Source organism: Hypanus sabinus, chromosome 5 (assembly GCF_030144855.1).
Source record: "Hypanus sabinus isolate sHypSab1 chromosome 5, sHypSab1.hap1, whole genome shotgun sequence".
Taxonomy (NCBI): domain Eukaryota; kingdom Metazoa; phylum Chordata; class Chondrichthyes; order Myliobatiformes; family Dasyatidae; genus Hypanus; species Hypanus sabinus.
The window spans coordinates 62,629,652-62,649,508 of NC_082710.1; the positions used below are offsets into that span (position 1 = coordinate 62,629,652).

Sequence of the window (19,857 nt, forward strand, 5' to 3'; positions counted from 1 at the left end):
AAAGGCACAGATTAGATACATCCCAAGGAAGAAATATTATAAAGGCAGGATGATGCAAATCGTGGTTGACAAGAGAAGTCAAAAGCAACCTAAAAGCAAAAGAGAGGTAATATATTACAGCAAATATTAGTGGGAAGGTAGAGGATTGGGAAGCTTTTAAAAACCAACAGAAGACAACTAAAAATGCTATAAGAAGGGAAAAGATGAAATATGAAGGTAAGCTAGCCAATAATACCCTAGAATACCAAAGGTTTTTCAGAGAATAAAGAGTAAAAGAGGAGTGAGAGTAGATATCGGACCACTGGAAAATGACACTGGAATGGTAGTAATGGAGACCAGAAATGGTGGAAGATACCAGGAGCATGCTGGAAGTGTCAGGGGTAGAAGTGAAGGCAGTTACTTTTTCTAGGGAGAAGGTACTAGGGAAGCTGGAAGGTCTGAAGGTAGATTAGTAATCAGAACCAGATGGACTACACCCCAGGGTTCTGTGTGAGTTAGCTGAATAGATTGTGAAGGCATTAGTAATGATCTTTCAAGAATCACTAGATTCTGGTATGGGTCTGGAGGACTGGGAAATTGCAAATGTCACTCCACTCATTAAGAAGGAAGAAATTTATAAGCCAGTTAACCTGATTCAGTGGTTGGAAAGATGTTGGAGTCAATTGTTAAGGATGAGGTCTCAGGGTACTTAGAGCACATAACAAAATAGGCCGAAGTCAGCATGGAGAGAAGGCAGGAGAAGGAAAATGGATCAGCCATGATGAAATGTTGGAACAGACTTGATGGGATGAATGGCCTAGTTCTGCTCCTATCTCTTTTGTTTTTATGATCTTATACAAGTGTTATAGGAAATCAACCAAAGTTCATCTCTAACTAGGACATTTTTCAGATTTTCTTCATGGTCTATACTGGTGAAAACTTATATCCAACCAAACTGTTCCTGGGAATTCTTGCCCAATTCCAAGATCACTAGGATTTTATGGGATTACAGTATATAATAATATTGCAGGCTGAAAGCCACTCTTCACATTGAAAATTATTAAATGTTATTGCAGAAATAAAAATGTCACATAAACATTAGAGGAAACAATACTTCTTAGAACCAAGAATTTTAGATTGGCAGTGTGACAACAGATATATTAAATTTCAAAATGAATGTACAACACTTTGATGTAGCAAGTATTTGCAAACAGTTCTAGTCATGGAAATTAACAATTGATATTTAAAATAGATTTTGTTCAATGCAAGGTATTCAAAAATATCATCTTTGATATTTATTATCTTTACAAATGCTCTACCGTCTCTCAAGTCTTTTGCAGAGATGCTGAAAGTTAACAAAACATTGAAGAGTTTGAACGTTGAGTCCAACTTTATCACTGGTAATGGGATCCTGGCTCTAGTGAAAGCCCTCCAATACAATAAATCTTTGGTTGAACTTAAGATTGACAATCAGGTCAGACATGTTCAGTTTTCCTTCAAAATGTTTTTAACTCATTTCAATTGTAAATTTTACATGGTTTGAAAATGCAATGTGAATTCTTTTGTGGGTAAATCCCAAATTAAACAGTAGTTATATTTAGATTTTGGCCAGTATAAGGGATGTCAATGTTATTTATTGCATCTGGTGTTCCCAGTGTGGCCTTTTGTACATAGGTGAGAATCGACACAGATTGGGGAACTGCTTCATTGAGCTCTTTCGTTCTGTATACATCTCCTTGTGTCCAGACATTTTAACTCTCCTTCCCATTCCCACACCAACATGTCTGTCCACGGCCTCGTCCACTGCCAAGCTGAGGCCAAATGCACATTGGAGGAAGAGCATGTCATATTCCATCTTGGTAGTCTCCATGTCACCTGGTGCAGACATGGCCCAAGTGCGGAGTGAGAGACACTGAAGCAGGTCGATAGTTCACAGACTTTAATGCGAACAGAGTTAGAGGGAAAAGAAAGCAATAAACACCAGTCCAAGCAGGGCTGTTAACAAAAACTCTCAAATGGAAAACAAATCCTACACAGGCAAGGCGGAATGCAAGCAGGCAGCAAAGTGTTTCTGTGTCCAAATACTACGACGGAATGAATGGAGCTAAATACTATCACAATGAAATAATAATTAGTTGACACGTGCAAATCCACGAGCACAATTCGTGGATATGCACATGTCCGTGGTTGTGACACTCCAACTTTGATTCCTTTCGGTAGCCGCTCCCCTCTATTCCCGCCTTGGTTTTCCCTTATCCCACCAGCCCTGTCACTCATCTCTTACCTTTCCCCCTCCCCCTGATCTGAACCTCCCCACACATTCTTCCCTCTGGTTCTCTCCATACCTCTTTACTTTTGTTCTTTCTCTAGTGTATCAGATTCCATCTTCTTTGGCTCTTTCTCACTTTCACCTATCACCTCCTGGTTTCTTACCTCATTCCCACTTTCCCTTCCCTTCGCCTGCCAGCTCTTGCCCCCTCCCCCCACCTTTCTTTCCTATCTGATGAAGGATCCCAAACCCAAACATCAACTATTTCCCTCCAAAAACGCTGCCTGACCATTTGAGTTCCTCCAACATTTTGTATGTTGCAAAAGGAAGATAGGATTCTGTTAGCTACTGCTTGTTTATCATGTTCTGTATAAGTGCCTTAGGATGTTTCTTATGTTAGGTTTGTCATGTAAATGCAGTTTGTCAAAGTATATCCCCTTCCTTTATTCATAGTGTCAGCAGCTGGGTAATAAAGTGGAAATGGAAATTGCAAGTATGCTGGAACAAAATCGAGCTCTTCTGAAGTTTGGCTATCATTTCACCCAGCAAGGTCCAAGGCTTCGAGCTTCTAATGCTGTTATGAACAACAATGACCTTGGTAAGAAGATTTCCTTTGTTGCCACAATGTTGTACAATGTGTTCAGATATTGCATTTAACTTTGGTTTTAATTAATTTTAGTATTCAGACTAATATAAAATACCAAGAAAACTTTATATTTGCCATTTATAAATTGGAGTATTGGAACAGCTATAACATCTAATGTAATGATATAATTGTTATGCACCAACATTTTTGTTTAATTTCATTGTGAAAAGTTCAAATACATTTTGCTATATTTAAGCTCTAGGCTCTCATTATAAATTGCCTGATTGATATAGCAGTTCCAATTCTTTGTGCCTATTGTTTTTTTAACAAATAAAACTCCATTATTGTTAACATATGATTGCCATTTAACTTATATAAACACTTGTTTATTATGGTTTCCCAGTTGTTGAGTTCAAAATTCCAGCTCTGGTTTCCCATCTGTTGAGTTTCCACTTCCAACTGTGCTGTTTTAGAAATCACTGGGTAGAGAAGTTATTTCACATTAGGGAGACAAAACTGAAATGTTCATTTCATGATACATTCTCATATTTCTATATAATTGCTAAGAAGTTGAACTTGTATTGAGCAGTACATCTTCCAGCTTCTACTGAGAAACTGAGTTATGCATAGCATGGGAAATCTTTACAAAGAACAAAAGAACTTGCACGTATGTAGCAACCTGCACTTGGGAATGTTACACAGAGGAGAGAAGTGACTCAAACTAATTGGAAAATTTGAAGAAAAGTCCATAGTATAGATTTGTGAAAATGTTTATAGGCCTAAGGAGTTGAAGGAGGTGGAATTATTTCACTGAATTCAATTCAGTTTAAGGTTGAAGTGAGAGTTAACTTGCTAATCAGATCTACAGCATCAGAGGTAATTACTGTTTAAATGCTTATGATAATAAAACATCCACTAGTTATGTCATTATTGCAGTGGGATCCACAACTCTGCTGCCTGGGACTATATATGATTCTCAGTACCGTCAATAAACTGGTTTGGTCAAAAATTTAAAACTGCATCAAATTCAAAATGGTAGTAAATTGGGTTAATGGTAAAATATAATAAAGGCAACTTAAGTCCATCATCCTTGAAGGAAACAGAATCTGAAGTTGCTACTAATCTTATATTAATGACTACCATAAGAGGGATTTTCAAAAGTTGTGATAAAACATTCTTAGTGAGTTTGAAGTAAAAACAGAAAATGCTGAGAATACTCAGCAGGATGGGCAGCATCTGTGGAGAGAGACACAGAGTTAAGGTTTCAACTTGTGATCTTTCATCAGAACTTTCACAGATGCCGCTTGACTTCTGACAATCCAGCTTTTTCTTTTTTTTATTTCAACTTCCCAATACCAGTGGATTTTATACATTAATGACTTTTCTTTTTAGAATCCCTAGTTGTCTTGTTTTGCAGGAGTTCTTAACAATCCAATTTTTGTTGCAGCTCGCATTAACAGAGCAGATGGTTCCTGGCCTAGATTCTCAGCTTTGGAACTGGAGGAGATATAAGTATATAGTATTTTTTGGTCATAGTCTCCCTTATTGAATTGGCAGAGCTTTACACTGCCTTTCTGCTGGACTACACCAACTTCCCTTTCTCTGACTGCAGATTTATTCCCTTCCCCTTTCCTCCACTGCTTTTCCTGTTTTTCTTGCTACACAATTATTCTTTATGATTAATAATTCTGGATATCCTTTTTATATATAGATATAATTTGCATTAATTAGCAAATCTGTGTCTGCAGCAGTGATATTTCTTCTGTTATACCTTTCTCTTAGCTGGGATTTTAAAAAAATTCTGTGTATTATCACCTTTTTAAAAGAACTGCAAAATGCCACTTGGAAGCAATTTTTCACATACAGCATGAGGCAGAAACAAAGAATGTTGCAATAACCTTCATTTAGTAATAATCATTTTAATTATAAGTCCTATCTCAAAGTGCTGTTTTTACTGGAGCTCTGCTTTCCAAGGTGTGCATTATTTCACTTTGGGGCTAATTTCTGACTCTATGATTGACTGTCATTGGAAAGGGTTGAGCTCAGAATCTGATATTAGAGACAGTTCGAATTGGGCTGCACGTGTCCCAGCGGCTAACATTCTTTCTGCCATCCTGTTGTCATTGTATACAAAGTTAGTGTTGTGATATAACTTTTCAAGCACAGAAGTCAATACTTTACAAATTTTCAAACAGAAATTGGCAATTGCATTTTCAGCACTGCAAGATTATAATGACACCTTACCATCTATTTCATAATATCTGAAGTAGTGTTCAGTTTTATTGGGCATCAGCATGTTTGAAAAGAAATGATTTGCTATCACCACAGCCACTTTGCATGTGTGTCTACTCCTTATTACTTAGTAAGGCTAAGATCTAATAACTTTGCTTCATCTTTTGATAATATTGCTGACATTTGGAATAGAGATACTGTGCTTTCACTGGGGGATACAAATCGTACCTCTCAGCTTCTTGCCACAAATCCCCTAATCAGCAAGCAACAGTAAACAGTTCTGTGTGTTGTTGGACAAAGGATGAAGAACCAACAGAACAAAGTTAAGAGTATACAATGCCACGCAACCGAATATTGCAAACAGACATCTTTGCAATGGAGAATATTTTTGTAGCGCAAGAAAGCACTTCGTATTTTACACAAAAAAATGATTGACTAAATTAGTTTTCAACTGTAGATAAATTATAATAGTTTTTGGATATCGACTTTTTTGGTGTTCCAAACCTAGTTGATGGAAAGTGTCAATACTACGCTGGGCCCAGGTGAAATTGGTTTGTGCAAATATGATTTTAAAAAATCATTTGTATTGTTTTATTAATAGAGGTAGAGGCGTATAGGGTGAAGAATTCATGTTGCAGCTATAGTCAGACCATACTTGGAGATTTGCAAGCGTATTCTAGTCACCCCATTATAGGATAAGGTGAAGAAGAGGTTTACTTGGATTCTGCCCAGATTAGAAGGTATGAGCTATTAGAAAAGGTTGTACAGGCTTGGGTTATTCTCCCTAAAATTTTGGAGGCTGATGGAGGCTTTGAAATTTATGAGAAGCGTGAATTGAGCAGATAGAGTCTTTTCCCAGGGTCAAGCACCTTTAACGATTAGAGGGTGAAGTGAGGAGAATGGCAGGTATCTGGAACTGGTTACCAGGGGTACTAGTGGAAACAGGCCCTTTGTCTGAGTCTAAGAAGCTTTAGATAGAAACATGGATATGAAGGGAAAAAAGGGATATGGATAATAAATGCAATGAGGACATTTTGTATAAATTGGCATCAAGATCAGCTACAAATCATGGGCAGATCGGCCTGTCTGGTGCTTTACCGTTCTGTGTTCTAATTTGGAGTTCGGTAACTAGCATCAAGTGGTTAAACACATTTTATAGTCTAATGGTAGAACACATTCAAGTGTATGAGTCAGGTGCTGGTTCACCATGCCAACCATCTGGAATCTAATCACAGTAAGGCCAAAATAGATGTTGTTTTAGTAAGAAAAGATGTACAGCAAAAACAAAAAGAGACCATAATAGGAGAGTGGCTTGTGTAGTGCACATTGAATCTTTCATAGAGAGGAAGAGAAGAGAATGGGTGAGATTTAGTAACTGTAATTTCTGACCTAAGAGCAATTGGCAGTGATACCAGATGCAAAAATGTTGCATGGAATGCTTTGTACAGCAGAACTGAACTTTAAGCGTAAATAGTAATTTATCTTGAGATAGATTTAACGAAAGAAAATGCAAAATGAGTGAAAAATAGCAGTTTAAAAGTGCGATTTATATAGTCAGACAAGAAATGGACATGATCAGAAGGCTGAAAGTGCTCTTGGTCACTTTTAAAGATTGCTTCAAAACTGGCACTTCAGAATGCTGATAGTTCAAATGTTCACTGGTTTTTACACTAGGAGAAAGAATTTCTTAAGCCTTTTATGACTGAACTTTAGAACATGAGAAACTCTTTTGCATATCTATGGTACAAATTCTGTTTCTTTTTGAGGAGATGACTCTGGTTGACCCTGTGGTTAAGAAGGCATATGGTGCATTGGCCTTCATCAATTGTGGGATTGATTTTAGGAGCCAAGAGGTAACTTTGCAGCTATATAGTACCCTGGTCAGACCCCACTTGGAGTACTGTGCTCAGTTCTGGTCGTCTCACTATAGGAAGGATGTGGAAACCATAAAAAGGGCACAGAGGAGACTGACAAAGATGTTGCCTGGAGTTGGATGCATGACTTATGAGAATAGGTTGAATGAACTCGGCCTTTTCTCCTTGAAGAGATGGAGGATGAGATGGGACCTGATAGAGATGTATAAGATGATAAGCATTGATCATGTGGATAGTCAGAGGCTTTTTCCCAGGGCTGAAATAGTTGCCACAAGAGGGCACAGGTTTAAGGTGCTTGGGAGTAGGTTGGAGGAGATGTCAGGGGTAAATTTTTTACACAAAGAGTGGTGAATGCGTGGAATGGGCTGCCGGTGACGGTGGTGGAGGCGAATACAATAGGGTCTTTTAAGGGACTTTTAGATAGGTACATGGAGCTTAGAATAATAGAGGGCTATGGGTAACCCTAGTAATTTCTAAGGTAGAGGCATGTTTGACACATCTTTGTGGGCCGAAGTGCCCGTATTGTGCTGTAGGTTTTCTATGTTTCTACTAAGTTTTGAGTGGTCAAACAGAAGACAGCTGGAGTATAATACTCTCCATTGTGTGGTACAATCCACTGTTCGGACAACTAAACTTTGGTGTGGAAGGGTAGGGTGTCGTGTGTCGGGAGAGGTTAGATCACTCTGGGCGCCTCAGCTGATTTGGAGAAGTTGAGAACAGTTTAAACACCTACCTGGATAGACTGGGGGTGTCTCTCCTCACAACGCTAAGGCTGTGACACCCCTCTGGCTGCTGTGCTTCATGTCTGTGAACTTTGCGGCAATTTGCCCCGCCAGTATGATGAATGGAATACTGAGGCTTTGGGCCTACTCTGGGAACTTAGATCTCAGGACACAATTTGGTTTGAAATCCTGCTGTTGCTGGCTTCTACTGTTTGCATAATTTGTTTTTAAAATCTTTTTCTATGTGCATTGGGATTGGTCTTTTAATTTTTTAAAATTGTGTTCTTTCTGTTCCTTGTTTTATGACTACCTATAATCTCAAGGTTGTATAATTTATCCATTCTTTGATAACAAATGTACTTTGAATATAGGGAGAGCTATGGTTATCTAACAAAGAATTTAACTAGTGTGAGATTAATGACTGCCAGTGTTTTTTATGTGTGACACATGGTTCTGATAATAGGTACTTTAAGTAATTAAGAAAGCAAATGAGTTATTGAGCTTTCTTGCAATAAAGCTGAAGTACCAAGGCCAGGAAGTTTTACTAAAATTACACAAGGCTTTGGTGAGACAACAGTGTACCCTGTAGTATTGTTTAAAATTTATGTTTTCATACATCAGAAACCATTAAGTCTGTACCTATTCTCAGAGTATTCCCGAATCTCCACTAACTTTGCAGTAACCTACTTTTTTACACATCAATTTACTACTGTTCCCATACCCTTATTGTAGGACACTGGTAGAAATTTACCAAATTAACAAACATTTCATCTTCAGTGGGAGGAAACCAGAATACCAGTTGGAAGCAGAACATGCAAACTTCACACAGACAGCACCAGAGACTGGAAGCAGACATAGCTTGCTGGAACTATGAGCAGCACCACGATATTGGCCACACCATTACCTTATTTAGGGAAGGATGTACTAAGACCCAGTGCAGGTTAGAGAGATTGTATAATGAAGAAAGGTTGCTTAGTCTTTTCATCTGGACTCAAGAAGAAGGTAGAAGGTAAATCGTTCTCTTGGAAACTCAGGTTTGTGAAGGAGCCAATTGTATTATCAAAAGGACAATTCTCACCAATGCAGGAAGATTCCATAACCATGTTCCTGATCTGTCAATCAAATAATTCATGCTGTGGATAGGTTCAAGAACTATTTACTATTGATTATGTTTAGGCAAAAAGTACTTTGAGTTAGTAATAGAGCCGTACTGGAAAGCTGATGTTTAAGAGTATGAGGTGAAGAAGTGTTAGTTGAGAAAACAGAGCAAGACCGACTTTTAAAATGGAAGAAAATGAAGTGATGCAATTAGTATATTTCCCTATAATGCTACACATTCATTAACGAAGACTACAGTTTATAATACTACTTTACTAAGCTTAGAAATGGTCTAAATTAAAGGAAATACAAGTCAAATACCTCTCATTTTTGCAATCCAATTTTCTATCAAAAGTTAACTGTGTTGGGTTGTTGATCTATTTTAGTGAGGAAAAGCCGACTTCTGGGCATCGATGGCCCCATCATCCCCAGGAACCGAACAACTGTCTAATCTGTTTGTGAAGACTTCAAGCCTCTACTGAGCACACTCTATGCTGATGATTTTTACATACAGCCAGAAGTGCCTTCTCAGTTCTGTTGTACTTCCATTTTCTTTTTAGTGTTGTATAATGGGATAATGAAGTTCAATAACAGATTGTGGTGTACTTTGATCTACTAATAACACTCTGTACTACTGATTAATTTTTCAAACCAATTAGTGCTGTGTGCAAATAAATCATCAATTCTAAATCCATTCACTAGTTGGTGAATATATCCCTGAATGGATTGTTCAGTGAAACTATAGCTATACAGTGCATGAAAGAACCTGCTGTTATGACATTTACTGCAGAAGCATAAGTACTCATTTTATTTATATTATTTGATGCCAGAAAATTACCTCGGGTAAGCTGTTCTTTTCTTGGAGGAAATCATTCTTCATTTTGTGACAAAAGTACTGCTTGAGAATTGTATCAGCTTTGTGTTTACTGATTTACAGAACTTTCATGTAATCCAGAATTTCCACTGATTTGTTACTTACTACACAAAAGATGCCAAATAGTTTTGAGTTTCAATCAAAATACTTAAGTCCGTTTAAAATGATGGAAATTTACATAAACAGTTGTTTATTGCTTGAATTATCATTGAGAACCTCCAGATATCATTCATTTTACTGCATATGTCCTTGCCTTGCATCAATTATGGAGCAGGCAGTAAATTTACAATTATTTATATTTTTGGCTATTTTTACCTTTTTTTCTTGAAACCGAGTATTTTTAACAATTCAAAATAACTTTATTTTAATTGTGCAGTATCTGTTCTAAAGCTTTTCAACCACAAAAAGATGTCAAGTTATGTTGTTTTAATTGACAAATTCCATCTAGACAACTTGCATCACTGAGCTGTATACCTCCTTCACTGTCATTATGATGTGTGATCACCTTCTGCCAATTCCAATATTGACGTCTTGATTGGATCACTTTGTCTCGAACCTCCCTTTTGAGCTTACTGCCATGAGTGACCCTACCAGCTCATAAGCCTCTTCACTGCAGCTGGTGACAATCCTCAGAGAAGAGGATCTGCCTGGTACTTCTGTAGCACCAATGTCTTTTGCCACTTCTCAGCCCATGTCTGAATGTGGTCCAAATTTTGTTGGAAGGCTGTTGCATTGGCTATAGAACTGTGAACAGAACTGAACAGTGTGCAGACAATCGCGACTGTTCCCACTTTGGACCTCATGGTGGACGGAGGGTCACTGATGAAGCAGCTGTAAGTGGTTGGGCCCAAGCCACTGCCCTGAGCACCTCCTGCTGTGATCTCCCAAGCTAGCTGCACCTTCTGTGAGGTGTGAGGGCAGACTTTGATCACTGGAATGGTTTCCCCTTGATGTCCACTCACTTTACCATGATGCCAAATCGTCAAACGCTGACTTAATGTTAAGTCACTCTCACCTCCCCTTTGGAAATCAGCATTTTAACCCGTTTTGAGTGATTTAGGGAGCTGGTCATTGGAGAAGGAAACTGCTGGAGGAATTCAGTAGGGTGGGCAGCATCTGTGGAGGGAAGGGGAAAGCTGCAACAGAGCATCAGGACAGGATTCTGGGGGAATGAAAGAGTTAAGTATGAGGAGTGTTTGATGAGCCTGGGTTTCAGAAGAATGAGGGGATATCTCATTGAAACCCATCGAACATTGAAGGCCCTAGATAGAGTGGATGCTTCCAATAGTGGGGGAGTCTAAGACCAGAGGGCAGAGCCTCAGAATACAAGGATGTCTTTTTAGAAAAGATGAGGAGTAATTTCTCTAGAGACAGAGAGGGTTGAATCTGTGGACTTCATTGCCATGGAGGCCAAATCATTATTTAAAGTGGAGGATGATAGGTCCTTGATTAATTAAGGGTGTCAACAGTTATGGGGAGAAGGCAGGCGAATGGGGTTGAGAGGGATAATAGTAAATCAGCCATGATTGAATGGCAGAGAAGACTCAATGGGCTGATGACCTCATTCTACTATGTCTTATACACTTATCCGCAGACATCAGAATTCCTTTTACCATGAACTAATTTTATTTCTTCAGCCAAAGGATTAGCCAAGAAAAAATGAATACTGAAAACTTTTGGGTTTGAGGAACACAATTGTGAATCTTAACAGAGCATGCTCTAAACAAAACAGGTTAAAAAAAAAACTTGGTGTCAAATCTACACTGTTGTGGCTTCCAAAAAAAGGATGTGTTTGACTGTTGCACCTCATGATGAATAAAGCATTACAGTTTTTTTGCATTCTGTAGCCTCACATGCTTTGAGAAAGTCAGTAAAACCTCATGATGTACCATTTGTACAATAAAAGTTGTGACATTTTGCTCATCTTGAAGTAGTTGTAACTGATTGAGTAAGATGCTGTTCTGGCCTTGTAGTAACACTGAACTCATTTATTGTGGTAAAAATTAATGGAATGAGGTAAGGCATGAGAATTGTGAAACTTTTCAGATTCAACTAGAATGTGCCACATCCACACAATTAATTCTAGATCAAATATGGTGCAGAGGATTCTCTTAACCTAATCTATGGTTATGGATGTGAATTCACTAAGAGATACCTAATTAAATGGGAAGAATGAAATCTACATTTATTGTGAAATAGAAAGGTAAAAGGAGAATGGTTACTTTGAAGTGAAGAAATGTAGTCTGATCTGAAAGGCTAATCCCTTATTTTAAGACCAAGCCTTCTCAATGACAACCCAACCCTTTTCCTTTTGCATTCACTTGTAAAGCCACATAAGCATTTTTGTAAGATCACTTTATTCTCCTTAACTCAACAGTAGAGGTCCAGTCTGCTTATCCTCATACCACTGATTTGCCAAACAGAAATACATCTGGTAGACCTTCATTATACATAGAACATAGAATAGTGTACAGCACATTACAGGCCTTTCGGCCCACAATGTTATGCTGACCCTCAAACCCTGCCTCACATATAAACCCCTACCTTAAATTCCTCCATATACCTGTCTAGTCGTCTCTTAAACTTCACTAGTGTGTCTGCCTCCACCGACTCGGGCACTGTATTCCATGCACCAACCACTCTCTGAGTGAAAAACCTTCCTCTAATATCCCCCTTGAACTTCCCTCCCCTTAACTTAAAGCCATGTCCTCTTGTACTGAGCAGTGGTGCCCTGGGGAAGAGGCGCTGGCTGTCTACTCTGTCTATTCCTCTTAATATCTTGTACACCTCTAACGTGTCTCCTCTCATCCTCCTTCTCTCCAAAGAGTAAAGCCCTAGCTCTCTTAATCTCTGATCATAATCCATACTCTCTAAACCAGGCAGCATCCTGATAAATCTCCTCTATACCCTTTCCAATGCTTCCTATAGAGAGGCGACCAGAACAACTGGACACAGCACTCCAAGTGTGGCCTAACTAGAGTTTTATAGAGCTGCATCATTACATCGCATCTCTTAAACTCTATCCCTCGACTTATGAAAGTTAACACCCTATAAGCTTTCTTAACTACCCTATCTATCTGTGAGGCAACCTTCAGGGATCTGTGGACATGTACCCCCAGATCCCTCTGCTTCTCCACACTACCAAATATCCTGCCATTTACTTTGTACTCTGCCTTGGAGTTTGTCCTTCCAAAGTGTTCCGCCTCACACTTCTCCGGGTTGAACTCCATCTGCCACTTCTCAGCCCACTTCAGCATCCTATCAATGTCTCTCTGCAATCTTCGACAATCCTCTACACTATCTACAACACCACCAACCTTTGTGTCGTCTGTAAACTTGCCAACCCACCCTTCTACCCCCACATCTAGGTTGTTAATAAAAATCACGAAAAGTAGAGGTCCCAGAACAGATCCTTGTGGGACACCAATCCAATCTGAATGTACTCCCTCCACCACAACCCTCTGCCTTCTGCAGGCAAGCCAATGCTGAATCCACCTGGCCAAACTTCCCTGGATCCCATGCCTTCTTTCTGAATAAGCCTACCATGCGGAACCTTGTCAAATGCCTTACTAAAATCCATGTAGATCACATCCACTGCACTACCCTCATCTATATGCCTGGTCACCTCCTCTGGTCTATAATTACCCAGACTATCCCTACTACCTTTTTTGAACAGGGGGACAACATTCGCCTCCCTCCAATCCTCCGGTACCATTTCTGTGGATAATGAGGACATAAAGATCCTAGCCAGAGGCTCAGCAATCTCTTCCCTCGTCTCATGGAGCAGCCTGGGGAATATTCCGTCAGGCCCTGAGGACTTACCCATCCTAATGTATTTTAACAACTCCAACACCTCCTCTCCCTTAATATCAACATGCTCCAGGACATCTACCTCACTCATATTGTCCTCACCGTCATTAAGTTCCCTCTCATTGGTGAATACCTAAGAGAAGTATTCCTTGAGGACCTTGCTCACTTCCACAGCCTCCAGGCACATCTTCCCACTTTTATCTTTAATCAGTCCTACCTTCGCTCCTGTCATCCTTTTGTTCTTCACATAACTGAAGAATGCCTTGGGGTTTTCCTTTACCCTACTCGCCAAGGCCTTCTCATGCCCCCTTCTTGCTCTTCTCAGCCTCTTCTTAAGCTCCTTTCTTGCTACCCTATATTCCTCAATAGACCCATCTGACTAGATTTTCACTTGTCACCCATAGTTCCTTCATCCTACCATTCTTTATCTTCCTCACCGGGACAAATTTATCCCTAACATCCTGCAAAAGATCCTTAAACATCCACATGTCCATTGAACATTTCCCTGTGAAAACATCATCCTAATTCACACCCGCAAGTTCCAGCCTTATAGCCTCATAATTTGCCCTTCCCCAATTAAAAATTTTCCTGTCGTCTCTGATTCTATCCTTTTCCATGATAATGCTAAAAAGCCAGGGAGCGGTGATCACTGTCCCCCAGATGCTCACCCACTGACAGATCTGTGACCTGACCTGGTTCGTTACCTAATACTAGATCTAGTATGGCATTCCCCCTAGTCGGCCTGTCAACATACTGTGACAGGAATCCATCCTGGACACACTTAAACTCTGCCCCATCTAAACCCTTGGAACTAAACAAGTGGTCAATCAATGTTAGGGAAGTTAAAGTCACCCATGATAACAACCCTGTTATTTTTACACCTTTCCAAATGCCTCCCAATCTGCTCCTCGGCATCTCTGCTGCTACTGGGGGCCTATAGAATACCACCAGTAGAGTAACTGCTCCCTTCCTGTTCCTGACTTCCACCCACACTGACTCAAAAGAGGATCCTGGTACATTATACACCCTTTCTGCAGCTGTAATAGTATCCCTGACCAGTAATGCCACCCCTCCTCCCCTCCCCCCCATCCCTTTTAAAGCACTGAAATCCAGGAATATTGAGAATCCATTCCTGCCCTGGTGCCAGCCAAGTCTCCGTAATGGCCACTACATCATAATTCCATGTATGTATTGAAGCTCTCAGTGCATCACCTTTGTCCCTGATGCTTCTTGCACTGAAGTACACACACTTTAGCCCTTCCACCTTACTACCTTTACACCCTTTATTCTGCTTCTTTTTCATCAAAGCCTCTCTATATGTTACATCTGGCTTTACTTCCTCTATTGCAGGTATATCCTTCCAGGGGTAAGGAGACTAGACCTGTACCAATATACTGGAACAAGTCATTTGTACTAACAATAGATTGAATACACTAAAGGTTCAACAGATTGATTCCTGGGCTGGGAGGACCAGGATGAGGAGAAAACAGGTTTTCAAACAAAATTTAATTTCCTTGATAGTAGCTTCAACGGGCAGAGATAGACCCTATTAAGATGTCTTTGAAATTGTAACCTCTTCTGGATTTCTTTTTTGTTGAAAACTTACTACTTTTCAGAATTCTTGGACTAGTACAAGCCAACTAAACTGAGACATCTCACATGGTTGTTGTTCCATAAAGTATTAATTCCTGCAAAGAACTGTACCTGCTTGTGCATGTGGAGGCTGTGAATGAAGTATACACATATTTGAAATTGTTTCAAGGAGACTCTAAAGTTTCCTATAAAAAACAATTTCACTCCACATGTATTTTCCCTTTACTACTGTGAAATGGAATATTTGGATCAGAAATACATTAAGTCACAAAAAAACTCATCTTTCAGTTCCAAGAACACATATGTAGCTTCTTAAAAACCACAGAACCAGAATAACATCCTAGAGAATATTAAAGAATAACATTCTGATTATCTAGTATGAATGGAAAATGAGTTGAACCACAATTTGAATTCCTATTTTTCCTCAAAAATTGGAAATCGTCTAACTTGAATTGTTCAACTTTTCTTTAAAATGTAGTGATTTATTGCAGATTGCACAGCATTTCTAGCTCACTTTTTCTCTTAAACATCAGAACACCACCATAAATTGAAAAGGTCTTCATCTTAGACATTAGGAGTAAGACAGATTATGTAGTAATTTGTAATACAGTTGTGGTCCTGATGTTAACTGTGGATTTGGACTGAAGTCTTAGCAACTATCACTCAAGATTGATCTGAAGTGAGCTCATGTGAATCATAACTTATGAAAGACTCAATTCCTGCCAGACGGATCTTTTCCATGGGAAATGGCATGTGGAATAAGGTGATCTATACACAGGCTTTTGTATAGCTAATGTGGGCACAATCAATATCTCAATTTAGGATACACGATTCAAAATAAAATGGGTATGAAAACCAAAAATGTTTTTGACTGAATGCATTTTAATTCAATTGATTTAAAACATGACCATTCTCAAATGAAATTTATAGTAGCATATTGATGAAAACCTACAAGTTTTAATAAGCTCTTTTAAAGTATTAATATAAAATCAACCTATTCTGTGTAATGGAACAGATTTTTAAAATATGATCAAACCATTTATCTCGTTATTAAATGTGGGAACTTTCTGTACAAACTGGTTGCAGTGTTTCCAATAATAGGACATAGACAATTAAATGTCAAAAGAACTTAATTAACTGTCAAGAATTTTGGGACATGCTGAACTTGTGTAGGTTTCTATAGAAATTTGTCCTTTATTTGATCTGATTTATTCTCTGTCTGGTTTGAGATGTTAGATAGCTTCAACGAATTATCTGATGATCTAATGTGGAATCACAACAGGGATTCGTACCCGTTTCTCAGTACATTCACATTGCTCTTTCCTTAGAAGTCGTGATTGAGTGTCAGATGATGTTTTTCCTTTTTCTTGGCACACAGCACAACAGGCCATGAGACCTTTATCTCTACAGTGAAGACAGGACAAAACAAGCTGACAGCAAGAAGCAGTACTGCAGAGTTTGTATTCATCCCAAGGAGCACCACAATATCTGCATTCTGGAAGGAGAAACACCAGATTAGTTTCATTAGCATTAGGGCACAAAGGTAGAATGATATAAAACACAGTGACAACATACTCAATACAAGTAACCAATGTGATGAAGTCTGTGGCACAAGCATTTGTGTATCATCTGCATATCTTTATTATTAAATGTTGTGATTCAGATTGAATAACTCAGAAAGTAATGCTGAAGAAGGCTATGTAAGTCCAGAGGATGAAAGCATTTCTTTTCATTTAAGTGAGGCTACACGGAATGTTGTGTGTATGTACGCATTGTGTGTATGTTGGCAGAGATCAAGAACAAGAGAATATAAAGACTTACAAAGCAGCCAAAGTAACATTAACATAGCCAGTTTTTACAATCTAGAATGCAGTGCCAGGTGTGGTTATGAAGGCAAATACAACTGCAGTGTTCAAAATGGAGCTGGCAAGGACTGAAATTAGCTGGATTGCTTTTGCGCAAGACCAGTAAGGTCACAATGGGTGAAATGATCTTCTGTGGTACCATAACCATTGTAATTTGTGAGAAGAGGAGTGGGAAATGTGGGCCTGTAGGACAGGCACATCCGAGCCAATATTACACCTCTTCCAAAAAAAAAACAAATACATTGCAGTCTAGCTAATCCTTTTGATTACTCTTGTGAAGCCTGACTGTTCACAAATCAGTTATCATTTTAACATTACAAAGCAATGACTTTGGCTGTAATGTTTGAATTGCCTGGCGTACAGAAATACAAGATTTCATTTTTTGCTGCTGAAACCAAACTGCCTTTCTTTTGATTTGAGTAGATTATATCTTAGGTAATTTCTAGTGAAATGAATTCTGGAGGTCCGTCTAGTTGCAAATGATTCCTTTTGTTGGACTGGAACATTCACATCAGTACTGGAAGTTTTGTGCATGTTAGGCACCATACTTCTAAAATGCATCATAGGAGCTAATTATTGAATGCCAATAAAAATCTTTTAATCTGAACATTAAACCTGGAAATGGCATTTAACTGTAGGCTGAGGGTAAACAAATTTGGCCACTTAAACCAGCTTATAAGATTGTAACAGATTGCTTGGATTGCAAATATTCTATTTTACAATACACAATAAAAATAATTAAGATCCTTTCACTTTGTACAAATAACTTATTTTCCACTGCAAGAGAAAACAAAATTTAGACCACAACTAGTCTCAGGGTTAGTGTCCAGACAAACTACAAGACCAATGTGAAGTTGGAAAATGAGCATGCTCAGTAGGCAAGTTTTTATTCTGTTTTGAGTTAAATTACTAAATTGAAGAGTATTTTCTATGCTGATAACCAGCCCAATGAAGAGAAAATATTGTTCCATAGCTCTGCAAAATATTATATGAAGTACAAAAACACATGCACATTTTATGCCAGAGCATAAACGTTAACACTAATAAACACCAGAATCTTTCAATTTATTTTCTTAGATAGGAAGGAGATTTCATACGCAAAGCAACATTCAGATTCAATGTGGCAGTGAGGATTTTAACTTTCCTAATGTGGACTGGGACTGCCATAGTGCTATGGACTTAGATGGCATGGAATTTGTTAAGTGAGTTCTGGAAAATTTCCTTAGGCAATATATAGAAGGCCCTACTAGACACAGAACAAAGTTTGCCCTACTGGAGACAGAGCAAATTTTGACCTACTCTTAAAAAATAGGGCAGGATACGTGAATGAGGCATCAGCCCACAAACTGAAGTACTAAATTTTGGCAATGTTAGACAGGAATTTGAAAAACCTGACTGGAGTAGGTTGTTTGCGGGCAGTGACATCTGCCAAGAAGAAAACTTTTAAAACAAAAGTTAGTACAGTACAGCACAGGCACTGATCCTTTGATCCATGATATTTTGCTGAACTCATCCAACCAGTAATTAAATGCTGAACTAAACTAATCCCTTCTGCCTACACAATGCACATATCCCTCCATTCTCTGCATATCTACATGCATATCTTACACAATTCTGCCTCCAAATTTATAAAAATTATGTCTTCACTACCACCCATGGCAGTGCACTCCAGGCATCCACCACTTTGTGTAAAAATATGCCCTGCACATCTCCTTTGAATTTATCCCTCTTACCTTAAATGCATCCTTTCTAGTATTAGACATTTTGACTCTGAGGGAAAAATAATGAATTTCTAAACTATCTAAGCCTCTCATAATCTTCAAAACTTCTATCGGATTTTCCCTTAGCCTCCATCTCTCAGAGAAAACTACTCAAGTTTGTCCACCTCTCCTTGTAGCACAGGCACACTTAATCAGGCAGCATCCAGGTAAATCTTTTCAGCACCCACACCAAATCTCCATTTCTTTCCTATAACAGGGCAACCAGAATTGAATGCAATACTCCAGATAAAGCTGTAACATAGCTTCCTCACTCTTGAACTCAATGCCTTGAATGATACCTTCTTTAGCATCCTTATCAACCAATGCAACCACTTTCAGAGATAAATGAACTTGGACCCCAAGATCCCTCAATACATCAACATTTCCAATCTCCACCCATATTTGCAACTGATTGTATCCAACTGAATCCTTTGGAAATCTTCTACACTATCCACAATGCCATCAAACTTTCTATTGCCTGCAAATTTACTAACCCACACCCACATTTTCATCTAAATCATTCATACATATTGCAAACAACAAAGGTCCCAGTATAGATCCCTGTGAAATAATACTTAGTTATGGACCTCCAGCTAGAATAGATCCCACCAACTACTACCCTTTTTCTTCCATGGACTAGCCAACTCCGAATCCAAACAGCTAATTTACCATGGATTCATGTATCTTAATCTTCTAGATTAAAGTCCCAAGAGGGAACTTTTCAAATGCTTTACTAGGATTTACAGACAACATCACAGCTAACATTCACAAATAATCTTTGTCACCTATTTGAGAAACTCAACAGTTAGTAAGACTATTAATGGTATGTTTTGATGTACATGTGACAAAGCTAATCTTAAAATATCTTTTTTTCTATCTTTTAATACTCTCATAATTTGCCCTGCTCCAATTTAATCCTCTCCCTCAAAACCTGGCTTGAGAGGGATTTTGGTAGGTTAATTGGATCTTGTAAATTGACCCATGATTAGGCTAGGGTTAAGTTGAGGGTTGCTGGGCAGTGCGGTTTGAAGGGCCTATTCCACACTGTATCTCAATAAACAAAAAAGTGGGTATGTTGTATTTTTGGGAGGACAAATTAGGGCAGGACACTCATGTAGTCAATGGCAGGGTCCTGAGGAGTGTTGTAGAACAGAGGGACTGGAGAGTATAAGTACATGGCTCCCTGAGAGTGGTG

At 38.8% G+C, this 19,857-nt stretch overlaps 2 protein-coding genes across 2 annotated transcripts in view; one reads left to right on the plus strand and one right to left on the minus strand.

Moving 5' to 3' along the window:
* tmod1 (tropomodulin 1) overlaps window positions 1-11,557 on the plus strand; it is an 89,019-nt gene extending 77,462 nt beyond the window's left edge. The window contains exons 8-11 of the mRNA XM_059970027.1: window positions 1,310-1,453; window positions 2,702-2,846; window positions 4,282-4,346; window positions 9,147-11,557. Coding sequence (XP_059826010.1) covers window positions 1,310-1,453; window positions 2,702-2,846; window positions 4,282-4,346 — 354 coding nt within the window. The 3' untranslated portion in view covers window positions 9,147-11,557. The remainder of the gene's footprint in view (window positions 1-1,309; window positions 1,454-2,701; window positions 2,847-4,281; window positions 4,347-9,146) is intronic.
* Window positions 11,558-14,555: 2,998 nt separating this feature from the next.
* The window catches only part of LOC132394188 (thiosulfate sulfurtransferase/rhodanese-like domain-containing protein 2), a 31,773-nt gene continuing 26,471 nt past the window's right edge, over window positions 14,556-19,857 (minus strand). The window contains exon 9 of the mRNA XM_059970026.1: window positions 14,556-16,532. Within this exon, the coding sequence (XP_059826009.1) occupies window positions 16,300-16,532 (233 nt within the window). The 3' untranslated portion in view covers window positions 14,556-16,299. The remainder of the gene's footprint in view (window positions 16,533-19,857) is intronic.